Source organism: Gobio gobio (assembly GCF_949357685.1).
Source record: "Gobio gobio genome assembly, chromosome: 15".
Classification (NCBI taxonomy): domain Eukaryota; kingdom Metazoa; phylum Chordata; class Actinopteri; order Cypriniformes; family Gobionidae; genus Gobio; species Gobio gobio.
Window position 1 is genome coordinate 21,209,322 of NC_137108.1, and position 22,680 is coordinate 21,232,001.

The window sequence follows — 22,680 nt, forward strand, 5'->3', positions numbered from 1 at the left end:
GAAATCACTGAAATAAATTACATTTTAAAACATATTCAAATAGAAAACTATTATTATTTTAAATTGCAAAAATATTTCGCTATGTTGTTTTTACCGTATTTTTGAACAAATATTTTTTGGAATAAATGCAGCCTTGGTGAGGCTACTTTGAAAAAAACAAAACATTTAAAACATCTTACTGACCCCAAACTTTTGTATATATTTATTGTGTATATATTATAAAAATGATCTTAATTACTATTCACCAATGGGCTAAGAAAATAAGAGATTATCTTCTGTATTAAATGTATCTTGTTTTAAGAATGCTTACATGTTTTTAATGGAAAACAAGACCGAAATACTGATTCAAATCGTGTGAAAATTAGATTTTGTTAAAACATTTTGATGTCTGATTGTACTATGTAAAATGTATCTTTTGAATTTGTATTAAAGAATATATAATTGATTTATAATATCTGTCATCACACAGTTATCAGCAACCAGCATCAGTAAAAATCATTAAACATATTATATTTTTACATTATAATACGTTAAATACTTGTGCCCATCTGAAAGTCACTCTGTACCTGCAAGAATATGTCTGAGGCTCAGCAATACTCCTGTCACATTCTCTTCATATCTCACATCACTCTCCTCCTTTTGTTGAGCTTGTGCTTTTGATTATTGATGACAGGATGTGCTGTTAGTGATGGGCTTCATGGGTTATTTTTCTTAGAGCGGTTTGGTTGACAGATAGTTGAATTCATCTCAGTCAGTCATCTGATCCTGATGTCTGTTAGCTAACCCACCACAGGAAATTAGAAGGACCTTTGAAGTGTGGTGTTTTCCATATTAGTAATAAATACCAGTCTACTGGGAGACGGAAAGAGAGAGAGACCCTAGAGCAGCGAGGCACAGGACTTCTCCTCTTCCTCCTAAAGGTCTTAATCCTTTGCTGAATTAACTGTGTAACTCAGTGGGTCTCAACTGGTGGGTCATGACCGGTTATTGGTCTGATCTGACAATAGGTAGGGATGGGAATTGGAACAAATTTAACGTTTCTGGTTCAGATTCCTCTTAAAAACTATGGCTCCATAATAGTTCCAGAAACATTTTTCTTAGTACTTGGGGAATAAATATTTTGAAATATTCAATGAAATTCTTTCAAAAGGTTTGATTATACACTTTTTATTGACTTTTCATAGTCTTTATAGTGTCGGTATTAATTCAATCCAGTAGTTGGCCTTAACTATGTATTAGGGCCCTTTCACACCTACCTTGTTTGGTTCCGGATTTTCGGACTTTTCAGTTCGGTCCGAATCAAAATTACAGGTGTGAAACCTCCCCCGTACCACGGTCCGGACCAAAATGACAAAATTTGGTCCGACGAAAATAGGTAGTCTCGGTCCGGATCAAACTGAACAAAGGTTCGGTTCGTTTCTAGTGTGAAAGCATTTTCTGTATGGTTCATACTTTCAGACCATTTGCAGGAAGTTCCTGTTTATGTTTAAATATTTTAATGTTATTTTTAAATTTCATCTAGGCTACATTGATTATGAAAAGTGAAAAGATGCGCAATATGTCAGAAGACAGAAGGTCACAAATGATTTTGAAAGAAATTTTGTATGATTTTGCTTAGAAAGCCTTTCTTTAATGTGAATTTCGTTTTGTATAAATTGTATCTTAAAGGGGCTATATGCAACTTTTTCCCCAAAATAAACGTAACAATAGCCTTTTTATTTTACCGTTTATGACTCAAACATCTCCTGATGAGCATACTGACACCTTGTCCACTCACAGTGGGTGCACCTACAAGCCTGTATCCTATTTTTCCTATTTTCTGGCGGGTCGTCTTTTCCCGCGCTGTCTGCGGATGTGACGTCACCACCGCTGCGAGAGCGAGCAGAAAATGAGAGCAGTTCTGTTTTTTGGCCACAGGTGTCAGTCGCGAGTTTAAATTTCAGAAAAACGCATATAGCCCCTTTAATTTTGATCAATGTTTAATCAGATAATTGCCTGGATTTAATAAATAAGAAGCAAATAGTCTATAGCAGACAATAATCGCGGGAGCAATCACATTCTTTGCACCTTGGTGCGGACTTTCAGGTGTGAAAACGCCCTTAAACAACAATGCTAAACAAAAAGAATGATAACATATTTCCTTTGATAATAAATTTTACTGACAAAACACAGCTTCAACCAAACTTCACTTTTCGTTCCTTTGACTTCCATGCATACACATGTGGAAGGAAATTCAACCTTATAAGATTTTCACTTGAGTACAAAAGTTCACGTTTGGTGAATCTCACCTGTGAATTTTTATCACATAAAAGGCCGTTTACACTTTGTATTAAGATACCTTTTGGTCGATCAGATCACAAGTGGACGACGCTAAATATAGGTGTAAACGGAGTCTAAAACATTTTGAGCTTTACCACTTTCGGCAACTTATAGAGGTAGTCGAAAACGCATTTGACCGGATTGCTTTCGTAGTGCTTTCGTATTTCGTAGTGTGTGTAATGTGTTCGAACAGCCACAAAAACAGCCTACTCTCCGCCTCTGACCTAATGTGTAAACATAATGGGAAGCACACTAGCCAGACAGGATTTAAAATGTTGTTGGCTGGAGACCCAAGTTTTGTGTGAAAACAAAAAAGGTACCAAGCACCATTCCTGATTTCTGTCAGAGCAGAAACGAAAGCTGATGCTTTCTGTATGTTTTTCCGTCGTCTCCGGTTGCATTCATATGTAAATTGTGCCAGCGTATTGTCCATTAGATCGAAAGATCTAAAAAAAAAAACATATATTTACCCACCCATAGACCCTCCCCTCGAAGAAATCAGGACAGAAGTGGTTGAATGTGGACAAAAGAGACGGATTAAAACACCAGGTGTAAACGCTTATGTCTCCGTCGTCTATTTGTGATCCGATCGACCAAAGCGCATCTTAATACCAGTTGTAAACAAGGCCAAAGACATGATGTGACCAATAAAAGAGTGATATGTCACATCATGACCTCTTAGCTATATTAAAAGAACACAAACTTTAAGGGTGCTTTCACACTTGGTTTCGATTGCTCCCCCCTCCCCCTGCCCCTGCTGGACTGTATTGATATTATATTATTTGGGTCTGTACCGGGGTGTGTTTGCGTCATCAAAGCAGCAGCTGTTTACCGGGTTGCTTAGTAACGAGAGCGAGCGTGAAGGCGGCAAAATGCATAGCGTTGCTCACCTCACGTTTATATTTTTGTTTTTCCAAAGCTTCAGTATGTAATGGCACTTGCGTCTATCTGCCACGAATGTACTGCAAATGCTCTAAAGAACGCTGAAGACAAACAGAAATGAGATATTCAGCGCTCTGCTTGCTGTATGTCAGTCACGCTCACCAGGAAAATTAGTGAAACACACACAAACACACATTTTTATCAAGTCATTAATAGCGGTTCACTTCCGCAATTTAGTACGATTGCGTTCACATCAGCAGCGAACCGTACCGGAGTTCACATGAACCGAACACCAGACCATCCTTTTTAAGCAGACTCGGGTACCGTTCGCAGGTACTGCAGAATTGCAGTAAAGTGGAGTAGATAGGTAGTAAACGACTCTGAGTGTGACATCATATTATGTTACTGTGTCCGTAGAAATTTTGAATCTAGTTTGATTGCGGCATAAGTTATACATGTTTGATTCATTAAAAAGAACTGACACATTAGAGTCAATTTTTTCAGGAATTGGACTGGACTGGACTGGTTGTAAGAGTCATTAATTCAGGAGTCGGACTACACTGGTTGCGCTGTCTGTATATGTTTGCTGCTTTCATGTGCTTTCGTAAATTTCCCACTTCTGAAGTCATAATTACAAGTTTGTCGTTTTCAATTGCTTTGTTGTCGGAAAGAATAGGAATCATGTACGATGGCTGATTCATTCTTGCATATTTCCTGGGGATATTGGCTTATTAAAGCCAAAATGTAAAGAATATATTTAGTCAATATCTAACGGATTTTGAATAAAGTGTAGCATCCCATTCGCTGGTGACCTTAAACATTTCCCGCACTATTGTATAAATTCACCATTCTATCTAAATAATCAGCTTTTAAATGATTCTGAATTTTCTGTAACTCATATTTACAATCATTCTGATAGCATGTGAAGGCAACATCATTCACAATGGTTTGTATCCTCCTTGTTGTGTAGATGTGACATTGTCCTTTTGCAATACCAGAAAAGTTTAACCAAGTTACATAGTATGACTTTGTCGATATGTTTTGGGTTGTGTGTCATTTCGTCTACCGTCAGAGCATGTGGTGAAGGTTCTTGTTCTTGTCCTCTCCTTTCATTTCTGCCTTGCCTTTTCTTTCCTTTGCTCATCCCTCCTTACAACCCTCAATGCCTCCTTTTCGCTACAGAGAGGAGGAAGAGGAGGAGAAGGATGAGGAGCTTCAGAAAGCAGAGTTCTCTAGACAGGCATCCGAAAGGTATTTCAGCAGTATAGGATCACAGGGTGTAGAGTCTTAGAGCTAGAAACCTGACTGTAGATCCTTATCCATTTTCTGATGCTATCTCTTCCCTGACTTGACTAACATAAATGTCTCCCAACATATCATGGTGTTCCCCATCATTTACTCAAACTTCTGCTGTTATTCTGTTGTTCGTAGCTGGATGGCATCAACAGTAGAGGAAGCTTCTAGCTTGTGTTTGCCTTTAAAGTGCATGGTCAACTTCATTCCCAATGCCGTTGAAACAGACAATGAGGAAAACCTCCGGGACAGGTCTGGGATTAAGGTTATACGCAAGGCCCCAGTGTCTTCCCCTCCTTTCACCCCTGATTTTGGCCCCCCGATATCCCCCAGACTGTCTTCTTGGGCTTCGGTCAGGTCCTTGGGGGCCCTCCCGTCCCGGGGTTCCTCTGTTACCTCCTCAGCCTCCACCTCCCCAAGCGAAGACCCCCTGTCCCCTGTCCTCCCTCTGCTCTCTTCCACACTTCATCCTGCTTGCCCGGTGGATTCGGACAAGGTTCCTGGGGGCACTCTGCAGGGTCGAGACCCAGACAAGCACTGCAGGTAGTGCAGATAGCCACAGTAGATTCTCGCCACTCACAGAACAAGTTGCCATGCATGTACAGATGGGCTCTGTTCCAAACCCTAGTGAATTGCCTACAAAGACAGCGTAGTTGGGGATCGTATGACCATTCCTGACACAAAAGCTGTTCCAGTAGACAGTAAAAAAATCAGGGCCTATTTATAGCATTTAAAGTCAAGTTTTGTTGCTGTCTTGAAAGGGAGCTGCCTATATTGACAATAAAGTTTGGAATAGAGCCATTCAGAGCTGCATGTCTGATTCAAAGAATGACTTTCACTCCCACATAAGTAAGGCTATGAGATCCCTAAGAGATAAACGTAGGAAACCCATGTCTGTTTTCATTGATTCAAGACTTACAAACACTATGACCACAGTATTTGTGGAACTTTCATGCTCTAATAGGAAGGAAGTGTGACATGGGATTCGCTTGATCTCTGGATCTCCTGTGAATGGCGAGGGTTTATTGTTTTGCCTGTTCCATCAAGCCTATCTTCTGAAAAGAGTCAGACCCTCACCTAGTGGAACATCACCCTATCCCTTTGTATCTGCTTCCAAGAGAACACAGTAAAATGTCCTGTATCCTCCAAAAATTGCACCCTCACAAAAAAGTGCTGCACTTGCTGTCTAGTGGTCATGTGCAATATTGTGGCTTAACCTGTCTTATATATCAAATCCTCAGACCAATAAAAGGAGAAATGTATACTAGTATGATCATAGCTTGATAAATCTTTATACTCTATGGGTTTTTATGTTCATTCCTTAGTATTTGATGGAATGTAAAAAGACTTCCTCATTTATAAACTAGTCTCTTTTTTCCCTTGAACCAGCCACTGTAGTGCAAGACACTCCCTAAAGGATGCTAACTTTTTCTGACATTTACAACTCATCTGCCTTTCATTGAGGCATTGTACCACTACAAAGCCAAGAGAAGCCTGTAAATTAAGTCACTTATAAAAGGCCAATTGTAATTCAACCTGGACAGTGCCTGTAGGGTCCACATTTCATGAGAATGAAGCTGAAAATGCTTTGCGTTGTCATGTGCATGTTTGCCTGACATTAAGGCTGTGGCAGCTTGAGGAGCCCATCTGGATTATAAAGTGGATCAAAGACAGCTCTTTTTTGTTTGTTTTTGCTGAGACTATGCAAACGTGACTCTTCAATATGAAGCTTTAATATAATTAATGCTGTAATAACTTAATTACACAGCAGTCTTATGCCAAGGGCACAATACACTTATAAAGTCAACATGACATTAAAATCTTCCCTTCTGGGAAAACTGGGAAACTATTGATGACTCAAACGACTAGCAATAGCAAGCAAGCAAGATTTGACTGGTTAGTGTGGTCCAGCTTGCCCCTGCTGGTAGGTGTTGTAACCACCATTTGGCAAAAAGCATCTTTCTCCATTGATGACCTTTAAAAAGTAGGGTTTTTTTACATGCAAAAAATAAATAAAGACTGCTTTGATTCACATTCTGTCTGTATTGTCACTGTACTTGTCTTTCGACTGCACTTGTCCCTCTGTCCTCTGTTTCTGTCACAGCTTTCAGTCTAATCTTTCTGTAATTTATGTGTCGATTACTCATTTCTTTTCATGTTCTGTCTCTTCCGTGCAGTCTGTCAGATGTTAGGTACTCTAACACATCATGCAGTTCTTGTGGAAGGTAAGGGAACCATTTGGAAACAAATCAAGTTTGTGAGCTCTGGTAGGAAAGGACAACAAAGGAAAAGGTTGTGGCGCTCATGTTGGTACAAGTCTGGCTTATGCCTTTTCATAAGCTCTTTATCCCATCTTTACTTGTTCATCTCTTGAGGGCTTTTTTTTTTCACTTGGAATAGTTAACCCTGGGTCATTCTAAACAGAATATTGGGTTATCTTGCTGCACGTGTCCCACTGCTCATGCTTTCCCCGGGTTAACAATTAATCCTGGGTATTCATACACTGGCGTTTTACACTGTACACTGATTGGGCTAACGCTCCACACAATATGTTAACAAAAAGGCTGTAGCATTGCACATCCTCATAATAATATTTTGCTGAATGTACTATCAAATTTTATCCTGAATGGATTTTTCAGACTATAAAGAAAGGAACAAAATGGTTTCATCTTAACTCCAATTGTCCAATTGACATTTTTCCCCTCAGACACTGAAACATACTGTTTATACAACGTGCTGTGTTTCTGTGACTGTCCAAAACATGTGAAAATGAGGCACGCGATTGGCTGTTGATTGCTAAGATTCTAGCTGTAATTCTAACACTGTATCGTTTCATATTGTACACGTTTGGCACCGCAATGCGGGTTTACAGACCAGGGTGTCATACCCCGGGTAAAAAGCAGTGCTAACCCGCCTCTAAATTACAAGTGTGAAACGTTCCTTTAAGCCATAGGATGTCAAACTCAGTTCCCGGAGGGCCACAGCCCTGCAAAGTTTAGCTTCAACCTTAATTAAATGCACTTTCAGCTCCTTCAGACTTATTTGAAAACTGCAGGTAGAGCTGCGTCTGAAAACTTAGGCAGCTGACTTGTTGCCTCGCTGCCCTAACAGGCAATGACTTTGGAAGCAGTGTTTGTGCATGAAGACACCCCACAAAACTGATTTCGTACAGACTTCTGAGGCAGTGTAATGGTTTAATGATCTACAGCAAAATAGAGAGATCTTTGTTGAAAACTTCTGGAATGACATCAAAAGTGGAGAACGTGGGTCAGAAACTTACATTTATACACAAACTGACCACCAAACACAGCTTTCAGATGCCATCTATTTTTTTAGCTTATAACTGTCACGGAGTGGAATGCACAGGATTGTGGGATATCAAAGGCAGTGAAGGATACATCTATGTTGCCTTCAAAAATTGATCAGATAAAGGTATCTCAAGAGAAGTGAATCTAACATTGGATCCGGACATGCCTTGATGCTTTCCTACCTTGAAATGCATCTTCCGAAGGCAGCAGTTTTAAGATTTCGGATGCAGCCTATGTGTGTTGGAGCAGGGTTGAAAACTCTGTACAGGACTGTAGCCCTCCAGGAGCTGAGTTTTTCACCCCTGCTTTAAACGGTGTTTAGAACGACAATAACCGGAGTTACGCGCAAGTGTGAAAAATCCTTTGGTGTGTACAAAAAGTAGTTTTAAAAGGCTAAAGGTGTACCCTATTAAAAAGTTTTTAAAATTGCTATATTTTAAAAGTTTTAAACAATTGTCCATATTCTGAAATGAAGACATCACCAAAATATAAAATGCATTTAATTTAATTTATTCTCCATCACAAAGACATTGGGCCCAATCATACACCCGGCGCAATGCGGCGTCAGGCGTGACGCAAGTATTTTTTGTTAATTTCAGCCCGACGCAGTTATCATTTTCACATCCTGTGCCACGTTGTTTAAATAGCAAATGCATTTGCGCCCATTTGTGTGTCCATGGGTGTGCTGGTTTAAAAACGAGGTGTGTTCAGACGAATTGTTGCCATTTTGCTATTTTGAGGCAACTGAAAACGACTGCGGCATTGATAATCTGAAACCTGGTCTAAAGTCAATGGCGCAAAAGATTTTCTGTTAATTAAAGACAACGTGCATACAATCTGCTTATTACACACACAGGGATATGCAGTTTTAAAAAATAAAAGGATTCCTCTCTGGAGAAGTGTTTCGTTTTTCTGCTCGCAAATTCCACCATGTGAATAGCAAATCCGCCATAGTGCAAGCACAACTGGCTTTTAAAGGGAATGGGAGATGAGATTCTGATTGGTTTATTGCACGTTACGCCAAAAACACACCCATTATTCATTAAGAGAATAGGAACAACCCGTTTAGACCATGCGCCTGGCGCGCCAACCATTTTTCCCATTGTTAAACTGTTAAAGTGGATTTGGACATGCCCTACGTGCACTTGCCGTGCGCTTTAAACCATGCGCTTAGATTGTTAGAATAGGGCCCATAATGTATCACATCAACCCAGACACTTAGAATGGGTTTACTTACTCTGGTTGAAATTCTACAGAACAGGATTTTATTTGGCAATGCTAAAACAATTCACAATACTTTAAAGTGTGTTTGACTCTTTATGTGTTCAGGTGCTGGAACACTTTGAATTTTAGAACAGTGTCTGTTTTTCCCATTGGTATTAAGCCAGGATTCATTCCCAGCTCTCGGTTCTTACTCCGATAATGTGTGTAATGAATCACAGCAGATTCAAACATAGAGGCAAGTGTAAGGAGCGAATGACAGCGTGTCACTGACCTCTTTTAATGAAGATGGTGGATTGTGCAGAGAAATGATCCCCCACGTCTTAAATCATATCTCCCAATACAAGGTCATGTCGCGTACATCTCCAGCCAGCGATCTGAACTGGCAAGCTGCTTTATTTGGCGAGAAGTTTTTATTTTGTCACCTACTCATGTAAAGTCTGGATTTAGAAGAGCACATGTTTGTGTGTGTGTGTGTGTGTGTGTGTGTGTGTGTGTGTGTGTGTGTGTGTGTGTGTGTGTGTGTGTGTGTGTGTGTGTGTGTGTGTGTGTGTGTGTGTGTGTGTGTGTGTGTGTGTGTGTGTGTGTGTGTGTGTGTGTGTGTGTGTGTGTGTGTGTGTGTGTGTGTGTGTGTGTGTGTGTGTGTGTGTGTGTGTGTGTGTGTGTGTGTGTGTGTGTGTGTGTTCTTGGCTTTTTGGGGAGTTGAGTGAGGCTTCACATTGGCCTCTTCACTCAGGGTGTCTGTTGTGTTCTGGTCCTGATGGAGGAAATACCTGACATCATTTGGAATCAGAGCTTCACCTTGTATTAGCTGATGATATGTATGATACATGAAGTGAATTGAAAAGAGGGTCATTAGTTCTCTTGGATAAATCAAGACTTTAGTTTTATGTTGTTAAGAGGTAAACTTCGGGACATCAAATTCCCACAAATCAACTCTGTTATGATATATATAGTCAGTAATCTTTTTTAAAAGTCTCTTATGCTCACCAAGGCTGTATTTATTTGATCAAAAAGAGAGAGAAAAAACTGTTTAACTGCAGCCAATACTCCAGGCTTCAATGTCACTTGATTTGGTGCTCAATAAACATTTCTTATTATTATTAATGTTGAAAATAGCTGTGCTGCTTAATATTTTTGTATATAAAAATGTTTTCCTAATTTTCTTGCATATGTTTGGCAAAACTATGAACAGACTATCAAGATCTTTTTCCTTCTTCCTTTAGCAATGGCTACGCAGGAACATATCCTGGCAGATCATCCGGCGTGTCCAGTGCCCCCTCCACACCCTACAACCGTTTTGGACCATCAGGGGGTCCACCTGCAGACAGGTGACTAACTGTTTTCTAACTGAGAGAGCGAGAGCTAAAGGGGTAAAGGCACACCTTAAGAAAAAAATAGCTTTTCACTACTCCCAAAGTGTATGATTGCAGAAAATAAATATATGTTAGTATCGAACATTGATAGAGCAACAGATTTTGTGTGAAAATAAATCATAAAATTGGTTCATTTTATTTAAAAATCTTGTAAATGTATGAGGTGAAAATATATTGCATATATATATATATATATATATATATATATATGCATGTATATATAGAAATACTGTATATTAAAAAAATTACAACATCATTTTAAAAAGTAAAGATTTTGAAGGCAGTGGAGATCCCATAATAATTTAATATAGATTTACAGTAGTAAAATAAATGATGTTTTAATAACTTCCGTTATTGAAAAACTGTTGCTTTAATTACCTTGAACAAACCTGAAAATCATTAAGACCTTTGTCTCAAAATATAAACATTAATTTTAGCAATTCTCATTTGCTACTTAAATCTACAACATTTTAAAAAACATCAAATATTAGATCAAATTAGCGCAGAATCAGAATCAACTTGTGCTGCTGACCACAATTGCTTCAAGGATCAGACAAATTTCCATTTCCATTTTCAAAAGCACGGGAATTTGTCATCAATTTAGGCCACACAGATCTGTAGATTGAGACACTTTTACACTGTTGCTGTAGGTTATTTTTTAGTCGGGTTGAAGTGAACATGGGAACTCTATTTTTACCCCCCGGAAAGCGATTGGGCTAGTTTTGGCAGTGGTTGGGCTGGTTTTGAATAGCATTTGGGCTGAATTTGTTACTCAAAAGCTTGCAGAAAATATGAGGATATTCAAAACGTCTTAATGGGACATAATGTTATTTAAGGTGTCTTGTACCAACAACCGTTTGGTTTTACATACCATTTCCCTCCCTGTTATTGCTGCAGGATCTATGTGACTGTATAAATTACCATTATTATGATTGGATAACCCCGTCATACCAGCATAAATCACATTTTCGTTCATCAGGGCGAGCCAAATTGTTAAATACTGATTAATTCAAGTATTGCTGTTCTTTAATACTGATCCTCTTTGATTTCTCTGGTCCTCCAGGCAGACTCTGGGTGGTTTGTTAACCTCTTCCTACAGGCAGCACCAGGAGTCTCTGAATGCAGAACGTGAGCGGAGGCGCCTGGAGAGAGAAGAGAGACTTCAGCGAATTGAAAGAGAGGAGAGAAGCCGTTTCAAGTTTGTGGCCTTTCTTAGCATTTCATTATGATGCAATAATTGTATGCACCCAGGGCTACATTATTTAATTAATATGACAAATACATCACCGTTTCCGACGTCATCTAAAATCTCTCATGCTGGAGATGACCATGAGAAACATTTTGTCCAAGAGTTTGTAGAAGCAGCTGAGACCTCTATCCAGTTTTTTATCGGAGATCTGGGAGTTTTCCTGATTGGACAAGTTATTGCCTCTTATGAAGGTCATTCAATGGAAAACAGCATTTAGAGCAGACAATGAATTATCACGGCGGACTGCAGGAAGACAAATGCTTATTCTTTCTGTATGTTTTTTTTAGTCATACCATAGCGAGTCTTTGAGTCCTTTAGTCAGCCTCTACTGTTGTGTAATAACAAATTAAAACATGAATGGTTGCTGTTTAATTAATATCAAACATCATGTAACCCCAGATACTCCAAATGTCTTTGTTAGTTATGTAAAAGGCATTCTTTATCACTTCTTGTATATTTGCTCATGTTGATTTTCTTCATTGCAGTCGGGATTATGTGGACAAGAGAGAAGAGGTCAGACAAGCCCGAGAAGAAAGGTACATTCCAGAGTGACTTTTACTAATATAGAGCATAATAATATAACATAATATACAATTTTGAGTGAGGTAATGTTTTCTATTTTAATTTTTTTTTTTTTAATGTAATTAATTACTGTGATGACAAAACTGAATTTTCAGCATCATTACTCTAGTCTTCAGTGTCACATGATCCTTCAGAAATCATTCTAATATGATGATTTGGTGCTCAAGAAACATTTCAATTTGATCACAGCTGAAAATGGTTGTTCTGCTTATTTTTTATTAATTTATTTTTAGAATTTTAGAATAGAATAGAAATAGATTTGATCAATTTAATGCATCCTTGCTGAATAAAATATACATTTTTACCTAACAATAATAATACAGAACAATAATATTATATAATGTAATTAAAATAACAGTCTCCAGTTATGCATGAAAATGTAAAAAAAAGTTACATTATAGCTAAATATGTAAGATTCATGATAATAATATACATTAGTATTGTGATGTTGTTGCAGAGTCTTGTTGCTATTGTAAAACACTCCTTACATCTCTGACACTGTAATAAAGTCAATGCCATAAATCCTTCTGCCTACTTTATAATGAATTATACCAGACACTTATTGCCCATATCACAAATGAGCATTCCAATCATATTGAATAAATCACTGCAGTCCAATGCAATTATTTCATAAAGCCTTGAGCCCTATTTAATATGAATTATCAGCGCAACGGTAGTGATACACCTTGGAAGCATTTATTAGAACGAGCAGCAGATGGAAAGCGAATCGGCACGCGCTGCAGGTGAAATATGGCGTCAGGGCCCCTTTATGGCTGCTGTAGATTAAGACCTTTAAAGACAGCAGGACAAGGTGTGTAATTGACTTTAGACATGGGCTTTTTCCATTTACAGTAAAAGTTAAAAACATTCATACTGGCAAGTGGAATGAATCAATGTCTTTGCATTTATTCTAGATCTTATCGAAAGTCAAGGTCTTCCAACCGTTTTTCTTAAATTCGATGTGAACCTTATAATATAGTATAACAATGTGATGGAATTAAAGGATTCAGGTGATAGAACGGAAATGTTATGTAGTTATGAAACATCTGGTTCTTGTTTTCGGTAATATTGTATCTTTGTGTTGGTGCATATTTTTGGGGTTGATAAGACAGGAGGGGAGCAGACAGCATCTGTGTTGACACCTGTTAAGGGAGAGTTATAGGCAGCATAGTTGGAGGATTTGGCGAGTTTGGAAATCAAGTTTATTTATGCACAAATTGAGAATCTGTATCCTGAATCTGCAAATTTGTTTAAGACAATTATTTATCATCAGTCCACATGCTGTTTCAGGCTTTCATCTCTCAGAATAGCAAATATTGTTATAAAAAAATGACTTTTATTAAAAGCATTTTATAATAATTTAATACAAGTACAATTCTTCAGAGCAAATATGACAGACATACACTATATTGCCAAAAGTTTTGGGATGTCTGCCTTTACATGCACATGAACTTTAATGACATCCCATTCTTAATCCGTAGGGTTTAATATGGAGTTGACCCACCCTTTGCAGCGATAACAGCTTCAACTCTTGTAGGAAGGCTTACCACAAGGTTTAGGAGTGTGTTTATGGCAATTTTTGACTATTCGTCTAGAAGTGTGTTCTATCGGGTTGAGGTCAGGACTCTTTATGGACCTTGCTTTGTTCACTGGTGCGCAGTCATGTTGGAACAGGAAGGGGTCATCCCCAAACTGTTCCCACAAAGTTGGGAGCATGGAATTGTCCAAACTGTCTTGAAGTATTAAGAGTTCCTTTTACTGGAATCAAGGGGCCAAGCCCAAGCCCTGAAAAACAACCCCCACACCATAATCCCTCCTCCACCAAACTTTACACTTGGCACAATGCAGTCAGGCAAGTACCGTTCTCCTGGCAACCACCAAACCCAGACTCGTCCATCGGATTGCCAGACAGAGAAGCGTGATTGGTCACTCCAGAGAACACATCTCCACTGCTCTAGAGTCCAGTGGCAGTGTGCTTTACACCACTGCATCACTTGGTGATGTAAGGCTTGGATGCAGCTGCTCAGCCCTGGAAACCCATTCCATGAAGCTCTCTACACACTGTTCTTGAGCTAATCTGAAAGGCTACACAAACGTTGGAGGTCTCTAGCTATTGACTTCAGCTATTGCAGAAAGTTGCCAACTTCTGTGCACTGTGCGCCTCAGCATGCGCTGACCCTGCTCTGTGATTTTTAGAGTTGCTGTTGTTCCCAATTGCTTCCACTTTGTTATAATACCTAACAGTTGACAGTGGAATATTTAGAAGTGAGGAAATTTCCAGAATGGACTTGTAAAGGTGGCAACCTATTCACTTGCCACTAACAGGGTTTGAACCAACAACATTTCTGCTACAAAGCCATATCTTTTACCATTATGCCACATCACCCCACATAAAGAGTTAAGATGGTTCCCTGTTACTGCAACAGGAGTTTGATCTGTCAATAACAAATAAGAGGGTCTGTGAAACAGAAAAGGAAAAATCCTTCAAAAGTCTAGTTTAAAATACACATAATATTTGTATTCACCTTGAATACGTTTTGAGTGCACATTTTGATCTTAATCACTATTTTCAAATAAGTTTTTAGCTATATATTTCACAATAAAAGGATTCATTTATCCGTTATATAATTTCCTGACATTTTTTTGTATTTTTATGTTACTGAATGTTGGTTGTACCATCATAAAAGCTACTTTTGTACAAAATAATAGATTATGCCAATCTTTAAGAATTTAATTATTTTAATATCTTTATGATATCAGGAAAGTTGTATCACCCTGACATTAATGCCCTCAAAAATTATCAAAATAAATGTATATTCAGAGAGTAAAACTATACTAGTGGTGTAAATACATTTTATTTATAAAATATATTTATAAAATATACTTTTATATTATTCATTTTTTCTGTCATTGACCCTGATGCAGAATGGTTTTAGTGACTTTCACTGTGTTTTATATGGTGTGTGCAGATATAAGCAAATGGAGCGGCTTGCAGCAGAGGAAAATGAAAGGGAACGTCCGAGGCCAACAACACGGGGGCGAACAGAAATCACTCTAAGCCTGAGTTCACGAACCTCCAGCAGCTCCTTGTCTCGTTCTGCAACCCCTTCGACTGTAGGGGCTCAGGAGGATAAATGCTCCGTCCCACATCCAGCACAAGGTGAGATTCCTCTGCGTGTACAGTAATACAGTGTGGCATTTCTGGAAAAAAATCTGGTCCTAATTTTTCCTCCAAAGTGTGGAATCGAGTGGTTACCACACAAATGTTTTGTAATGAAAACAATGTAAAGCCACTGGGGCACTTAGCCATTGGGAAAAACTACATTTATTTGAGGTTTATTGACCTCAAATATTAACCGAAATTGGGTCAGTGGTCAGTCAGTCTTTCATTTGCAGCCACATCTAAATCTGAGGGGCTGGAGTTGGTATGAACGGGCTGAATGACTGGAGCCTGGTCAATCACCCAGTCTCACTGTGGAGTTTCCGATTGGCTTGAGACAAATTCAGTTTAAAATCTTAATCACGTTTTAATCTTAGTTTTAGTTTTTCTATTAGCATTCCCATTCATCTAAATGACATCTCTTAGGTAATGCAGGAATCCAGTAAGTATACAGTTTGAACTAAGAAAAAAAAGGAACAATGTAAGTCCTTTCTGTGCTTTTAAAGTAATATTTCACCCAAAAATGAAAATTCTGTCATGATTTACTCACTCTTATGTTGACTTGTATGACATCTTCTGTATAATATATCTTCTGTAGAACACAAAAGACGAATTTTTTGAAGAATGTTTCAACTGTTGCCCAAACCAACATTGCTGTTCACTGTATGGACCACAACAACAAAAACGTATAGAAGTTATATAGGTTTGCTATGGCATAAGTGTGAGTAAGTGATGACAGAATTTTCATTTTTGGTGAACTGTACTCACTATTAACTAGCTGCTAATTATTATGCATATTACTAAGATATTGGATGTTTATTAGTACTTATAAAGCACATATTGATGCCTTATTCTGCATGACCTTATTCTACATCCCTTAATCTTGCCCAGTAGTGTGCACAGACCTCTACGGGGGCAGGTACGAAATCGCATGCGGTGGGGGTGGGAAATCAGGTTCCACAGGACACTACCATAGGACCGAAAAATGCACTTTCGCTTTCACGATTAAAGGGGCAGGGGCTCAAGATCCACCCCCACTAAAATATCAAGCCTGATCTAAAGTGTGTACATTTTTCAAACAGAGACCGAATAAAATGGTGCTCTGCATGCTCTGAAAAACTGAAATGGCAAGCCACAGCAGCACATAATGGGGCTCTCTTACCTCAAAACGACGAGACAGCAGCTTAACCCTTAATCGTCCCTTGGGGTCCAGCTGACCCCACGCGACTTTTCCTCCATTTTTAAAAAGTGTTCCCTTCATCTCAGGGCCATGAGACTCTGTGACTTTTCCTAAATAATCTATCTAAACATGCACCAAAAATCTGGGCTTGATTTGGTTGTTCTAAAGGTGTGTAAAAAAAAAATTACCGTTTAAGTCCCTCAGGCTCAGATTGACCCCACATTGAAAATGAATGGGAAAGTGAAAAAAATAAAACATTTTCAGTTTTTTTTGTCAAAAAAAATTAACTAAATCCAGTATTAATCTGAAAATTTCCACATTTATATCAAGGTCTGGTCCTAGAGCATAAACACAAAGTAGAACGAACTTTCTATCTCATACACACACACACGTACACACACACACACACACACACACACACACACAAACACACACGTGTGTGACTGCAACAGTGAGTATTTTTATTGAAATTGGCAAATAAAATCAACAAAACTGGCATAAATCTGAAAGATTTTCATACATAAATGAAGTACTAATACTAGAGCACAAATGCAATATGGAACAAGCATGTTCACTTATTGTTCACACACACACACACACAAAACACAGGGGGGTTTTTTTTGGCAATGAATGGAAAAATTTAAAAAATGCTTTTTTTTTTCACTTTGTTTGTAAAAAAAAATTAACTAAATCCAGTATAAATCTGAAAATGTCTACATTTATATCAAGATCTGGTCCTAGAGCATAAACACAAAGTGGAACGAACTTTTTGTCTCATACACACACGCACACACACACACACACACACACACACAAACACACACGTGTGTGACTGCAACAGAGAGCATTTTTATAGAAACTGGCAAATAAAATCAACAAAACTGGCATAAATCTGAAAAAAATCCATACATAAATGAAGGACAAATACTAGAGCACAAATGCAACATGGAACAATCATGAGAAAGAGAGGGAAAAGGGCAAATAAAAGAAAGATGAAAGGCAGCTTAACTTTTGCATAACTTCCCTATGGACCTCTAGTGAATAATGTGGTCATTGCACTTTCTTTCTCTTTAACTATAATTCCTAAAGTTTTTCCACAAACATACAGATGGCGGTATTTTATCCCTAACACATAGAGCAATGTCCAAAAACTATTTATATTTATTTAAGATCATCATTCAAGTGATTTTTTCATAAAAAAATATTTTTTAATGAGCCAATTTATGACATAGTTAAGTATTTGTGCAGTAAATAGGTAAAAAACGACCAAATACCCACAAAAATGCAGCATAAATGTATAGTTGAGAAGTAAATAAAAAACATGATATATAGTTTTCCATGTAAAAAAATTATATTTCCTTATGCAATCGCTCTGTAAAAGTTTGGGGTCTATTTGACCCCAAGGGACTCAAACGTAAACCCTACTTGAAGGACGATTAAGGGTTAAGTATTTTGACTATTTCAGTGAAATTTTAAACAGCACTAGAATACAGTTGTCTGTTTCATATTTTTTGCTTAATATGGATGCGTTCATAGCATTCTGCTTTTTACGAGATGCCGTGGCTGCAAGGCTGCGAGATGCGCAGCTCAAATATACTCTCTGCAACCAGTTACAAAACATTTAACGCTGTAGTTGGTTATTTAGAATATTTGATTGGTGAACTTACGCCTTCATTGGACTCAATTATTTAATTATGCACTGTCGATTGTGGTAAAACTTCCCAGTTTTATGGACACAGGCATGATTTAACACTGTCGCTATTACCGCTATAGTTAGTTAGTTATTAGTTAGTTATTAATCAAATGAAAAAAGAATCCTTTGTTCCAGCCCTAAAATGTAACTATTTGCCATGAACATTTTGAGTGTTGTAACCTAGTGTTTAAAGACATGGGTTTGTAACCAATAGGTTAAAGGTTTAAACCATTCAGGACCTGCCTTAACCCTAGACTGCTTCAGTAGCAGCAACAAAAATATCTGTAACAATTTGGGTTTATGACAGAATATTTACTGGAATAACAGGGTGATATTTGATTATATTACAAAAGCAGAAAGAAAGTAAGACATCCATCAGCCGTGACATGATAATTGAGTGGGGTGGTTTGAGGTTGTCCATTCAGTGAGACTCTTGTTACATGACATTCATGTGGTTTTTGAAGGCCAGAGCATTGGTCACACACTGGTCAGTGAGCAAAAACATGATCAGCCGTGTGTAAAAGGATAGCAGTGTGAATCAGACTGTGGTTTCAGAGGTCTGAGCTCCTCCCATTCTGAGACTCTGGTTCCTTCCTTCCAAAAAGAGACTATAAATTGAAAGGACAGGGTAGATGAACTGGAAAAATAAGACTCATATACTTAAGAATAAGATTTGTGCTTCAGCAGTAATCACCAAATCAGAAGTACATTTCCATAATTAAAGCGTAATATACACTGATCAGGCATAACATTATGACCGGTAAAGTGAATAACACTCTGATTATCTCTTCATCACAGCACCTGTTGGTGGGTGGGGTATATTAGGCAGCAAGTGAACATTTTGTCATCATTGTTTTGGAAGCAGGAAAAATGGGCAAGCGTAAGGATTTGAGCGAGTTTGACAAGGGCCAAACTGTGATGGCTAGATGACTGGGTCAGAGCATCTCCAAAACTGCAGCTCTTGTGGGGTGTTCCCGGTCTCCAGTGGCCAGTATCTATCAAAAGTGTTCCAAGGAAGGAACAGTGGTGAACCAGCGACAGGGTCATGGGCGCACAAGGCTCATTATACACGTGGGGAGACAAGGCTGGCCCGTGTGGTCTGATCAAACAGACAAGCTACTGTAGCTCAAATTGCTCAAGAAGTTAAAGCTGGTTCTGATAGAAAGGTGTCAGAATACACAGTGCATCACAGTTTGTTGTGTATGGGGCTGCATAGCCGCAGACCAGTCAGAGTGTCCATGCGGACCCCTGTCCACCGCCGAAAGCTCCAACAGTGGGCATGTGAGCATCAGAACTGGACCACGGAGCAATGGAAGAAGGTGTCCTGGTCTGATGAATCACGTTTTCTTTTACATCACATGGTTGAGTGTGTGTGCGTTGCTTACATGGGGAACACATGGCACCAGGATGATGCACTGTGGGAAGAAGGCAACCTGACGGAGGCCGTGTGATACTTTGGCCAATGTTTTGCTGGGAAACCTTGAGTCCTGCCATCCATGTGGATGTTATTTTGACACGTACCAGATTTCCCAGATCTCAATCCAATCGAGCATCTATTGGATGTGTTGAACAAACAAGTACGATCCATGGAGGCCCCACCTCGCAAATTACAGGACTTGAAGGATCTGCTGCTAACATCTTAGTGCCAGATACCACAGCACACCTTCAGGGATCTAGTCGAGTCCATGCCTCAACAGGTCAGGGCTGTTTGGGCAGCAAAAGCGGGACCAACACAATATTAGGAAGGTGGCATAATGTTATGCCTGATCGGTGTATATTGTATACTATATAATATACAGTATTTCCCTAATGACATTTGGAGATAACAGCTCTGTCATTGAGCTTTCATATTTTGTTCCTAACATTTTCATTATTTTTATCCTAACAACACCTTTGATGGTAAGGTTGTGAGGAATTTTGTTTTGTTATTCCTCATGCTCCTGCAGGATAACATTTCCTGTATTTATTTGCTTTTCCAAATGTGGAGGAGTAAATGTTGTAATGTTATGTGGGTAACCGTAACACAGACACTGGGAGAGGGATGAGGGGTGCGTGCGTGCGTGCATTGTATGCATCACTTCCTTAATCAGATTTTTTTTATGTGATTTCCAGTTAAAAATATCTAAACATCTTTAAAACAACATACATTTAAATTGAGAAGCAAAATTGTGTTTAAAAAAAAATCTTTTGGCAGAGGTTTTCTTCTTTAATTCATAAATCTGTTATTTAGTGAGGGCTGGGTAAAACAAGTGGGAAAAAATAACAATTTTTAAGAAAGTTTGTAGTTTTACTCAAAAACAAGACAAGAATCATACACTTATCCAATTTTTTTTCAAATACAGTGATTCAAAACATTCAAAACATTAAAAACAATATTTCTATTGGCAAAAAGAAAAATAGACTATCAATATTATGTCTAAATCTCATGAATTGTTTTATTTAAAAAAATGGATTCTGTGTTATGGGATTCTAATTGCGATTGATATAAATATAAAATGCCATGTGCTAGTGAACTAAATTTGTATTTAGTCTATTAAACCTTTACTTTCTTTTCTCGGGAAATGGACCAAATATATTGATTCACTACACTGATTTTTGTCCAATCAGATGCTCTCTAGAACGAGAATGCTCCTCCCACTAATACCACTTGATTACCAAGAAGTGAATTGCTTTGACATCACTAACACCTATTTCATGCAATTTCATGCGGTTTTTAAATCAGGAACAAGTTATCATCATCACTTGTTAGGCCTTTGGTATCATGAGTTTAGGGTTTTCATTGCATGGAAGATTCATAATCACAAGTTTATTTTAGGAAGGCCTTGTTTCATTATTAGTTCTGTGGAAGTTGGGCCTCTTATCTGGAATGGGTGCTAAGCCAATCTTTTTTTTTTCCTCAGGAACTGAATCCAAGACAAGCCGTCCGGTGCAGGCAGCAGTTGTGCAACCTTGCTCTGAGCCTCTCTCTGTTTCAGCGTCTGCGCCGGTGTCGCCTTCCAAACCAGAGGAGGAACAGAGCCCTGTGGATCCATCAGACATCACGTTCTCTCTGTCTCAAACAAACTCTGAGCCAGAGACACCTGAGGCAGAGGAGAAAGCAGAGGATGCTGAGGTAGAAGTGTGTGAGGAAATGGTGGTGAATGGAATGGAATATGAAAAGAAAGAAGAACCAGAAGGAAACTTTGAGGAAGAGACTAATGGACTGGGTACAGAGGAGTGTGAGAGAGAGCAGATGTTAGATAGGGATGTATCAAATGTCATCCTAAGTGAGAAGGAGAGGCAGAATGAGGAGCTGAATGAGAAAGATAACTGCTCTGCCTCCAGCATCTCCTCAGCCAGCAGCACTCTGGAGAGAGAAGAGCGAGAGGAGAAACACGTCAGCGACAGTGACTCAGGTGAGAACATCACATACACAAATCAAATACTGTGCTACAGAGGGTGTAACATTCGCCGCACGGTCCAAAATGAACTTTTTTTCTGCAAAGTATTTCTTTACTACCATGAAACTATATTTAACATTATAGGTACCTCTGATGGTAAACCAATGTTGTAAAAGTTGGAAGAATCACAACAGATATTTTCTCTTTAGAAGAGACACTTTGCATGTCTTTTATTTGAAGCATGCACATCACTTGCATCAGCAATAGTCAGACAGAGTTATTCGAATTTGGTTTAAACTATGTATTATGTTGCAGTTCATAATAAAGTTACCAGCCAACTGGCATTTTTTACTCACATTGGATTGCCAAGCACCAAATTATATTAAATAAAATAATAAAATATTAAATATAAATGTTTTTAATAATAAAAATAATAATGCTAGTTTCATTGTCAGCAAGAAATATTTATGGTAGATTTTGTTCCCATTGGCTGATGAAATAAAATATTAAATATGTATTTTTTTACATTAGATTTCATTTGTTTTAAATAAAAAAATAAAGCAGTTTCATGGTCAGCAAGAAATATTTATGACTGATTTTTCCCAATTTTCCCAGTTTACCCACCATTGGCAGATAAAGTAAAGTAAAAAGTAAAGTGAAGTGAGGAAGTAAAGTAAAAAGTGAAGTGAAGTGAAGAAGTAAAGTAAAATAAAGTGAAGAGAAGTGAAGAAGTAAAGTAAAGTGAAGTGAAGAAGTAAAGTAAAGTGAAGTGAAGAAGTAAAGTAAACTGAAGTGAAGTGAAGAAGTAAAGTAAAGTGAAGTGAAGAAGTAAAGTAAAGTGAAGTGAAGTGAAGAAGTAAAGTGAAGTGAAGAAGTAAAGTAAAGTGAAGAGATGAAGTGAAGTGAAGAGATTAAGTAAAATGAAGTGAAGAAGTAAAGTGAAATGAAGAAGGGAAGTGAAGTGAAGAAGCAAAGTAAAGTGAAGTGAAGAAGTAAAGTAACGTGAAGGGAAGAAGTAAAGTAAAAAGTAAAGTGAA

General features: G+C 38.2%; 1 protein-coding gene across 3 annotated transcripts in view; it reads left to right on the forward strand.

Annotated features, from left to right (window-relative positions):
- The window catches only part of fhod3b (formin homology 2 domain containing 3b), a 250,841-nt gene that overhangs the window by 194,472 nt on the left and 33,689 nt on the right, over positions 1-22,680 (forward strand). For 2 of the 3 annotated variants that reach the window (XM_079837560.1, XM_079837561.1), the window contains exons 11-17: positions 4,384-4,452; positions 6,672-6,719; positions 10,250-10,354; positions 11,463-11,597; positions 12,134-12,184; positions 15,200-15,390; positions 21,164-21,658. In XM_079837560.1, the coding sequence (XP_079693686.1) occupies positions 4,384-4,452; positions 6,672-6,719; positions 10,250-10,354; positions 11,463-11,597; positions 12,134-12,184; positions 15,200-15,390; positions 21,164-21,658 (1,094 nt within the window). The remainder of the gene's footprint in view (positions 1-4,383; positions 4,453-6,671; positions 6,720-10,249; positions 10,355-11,462; positions 11,598-12,133; positions 12,185-15,199; positions 15,391-21,163; positions 21,659-22,680) is intronic. The other variant, XM_079837562.1, reaches the window with a different exon arrangement.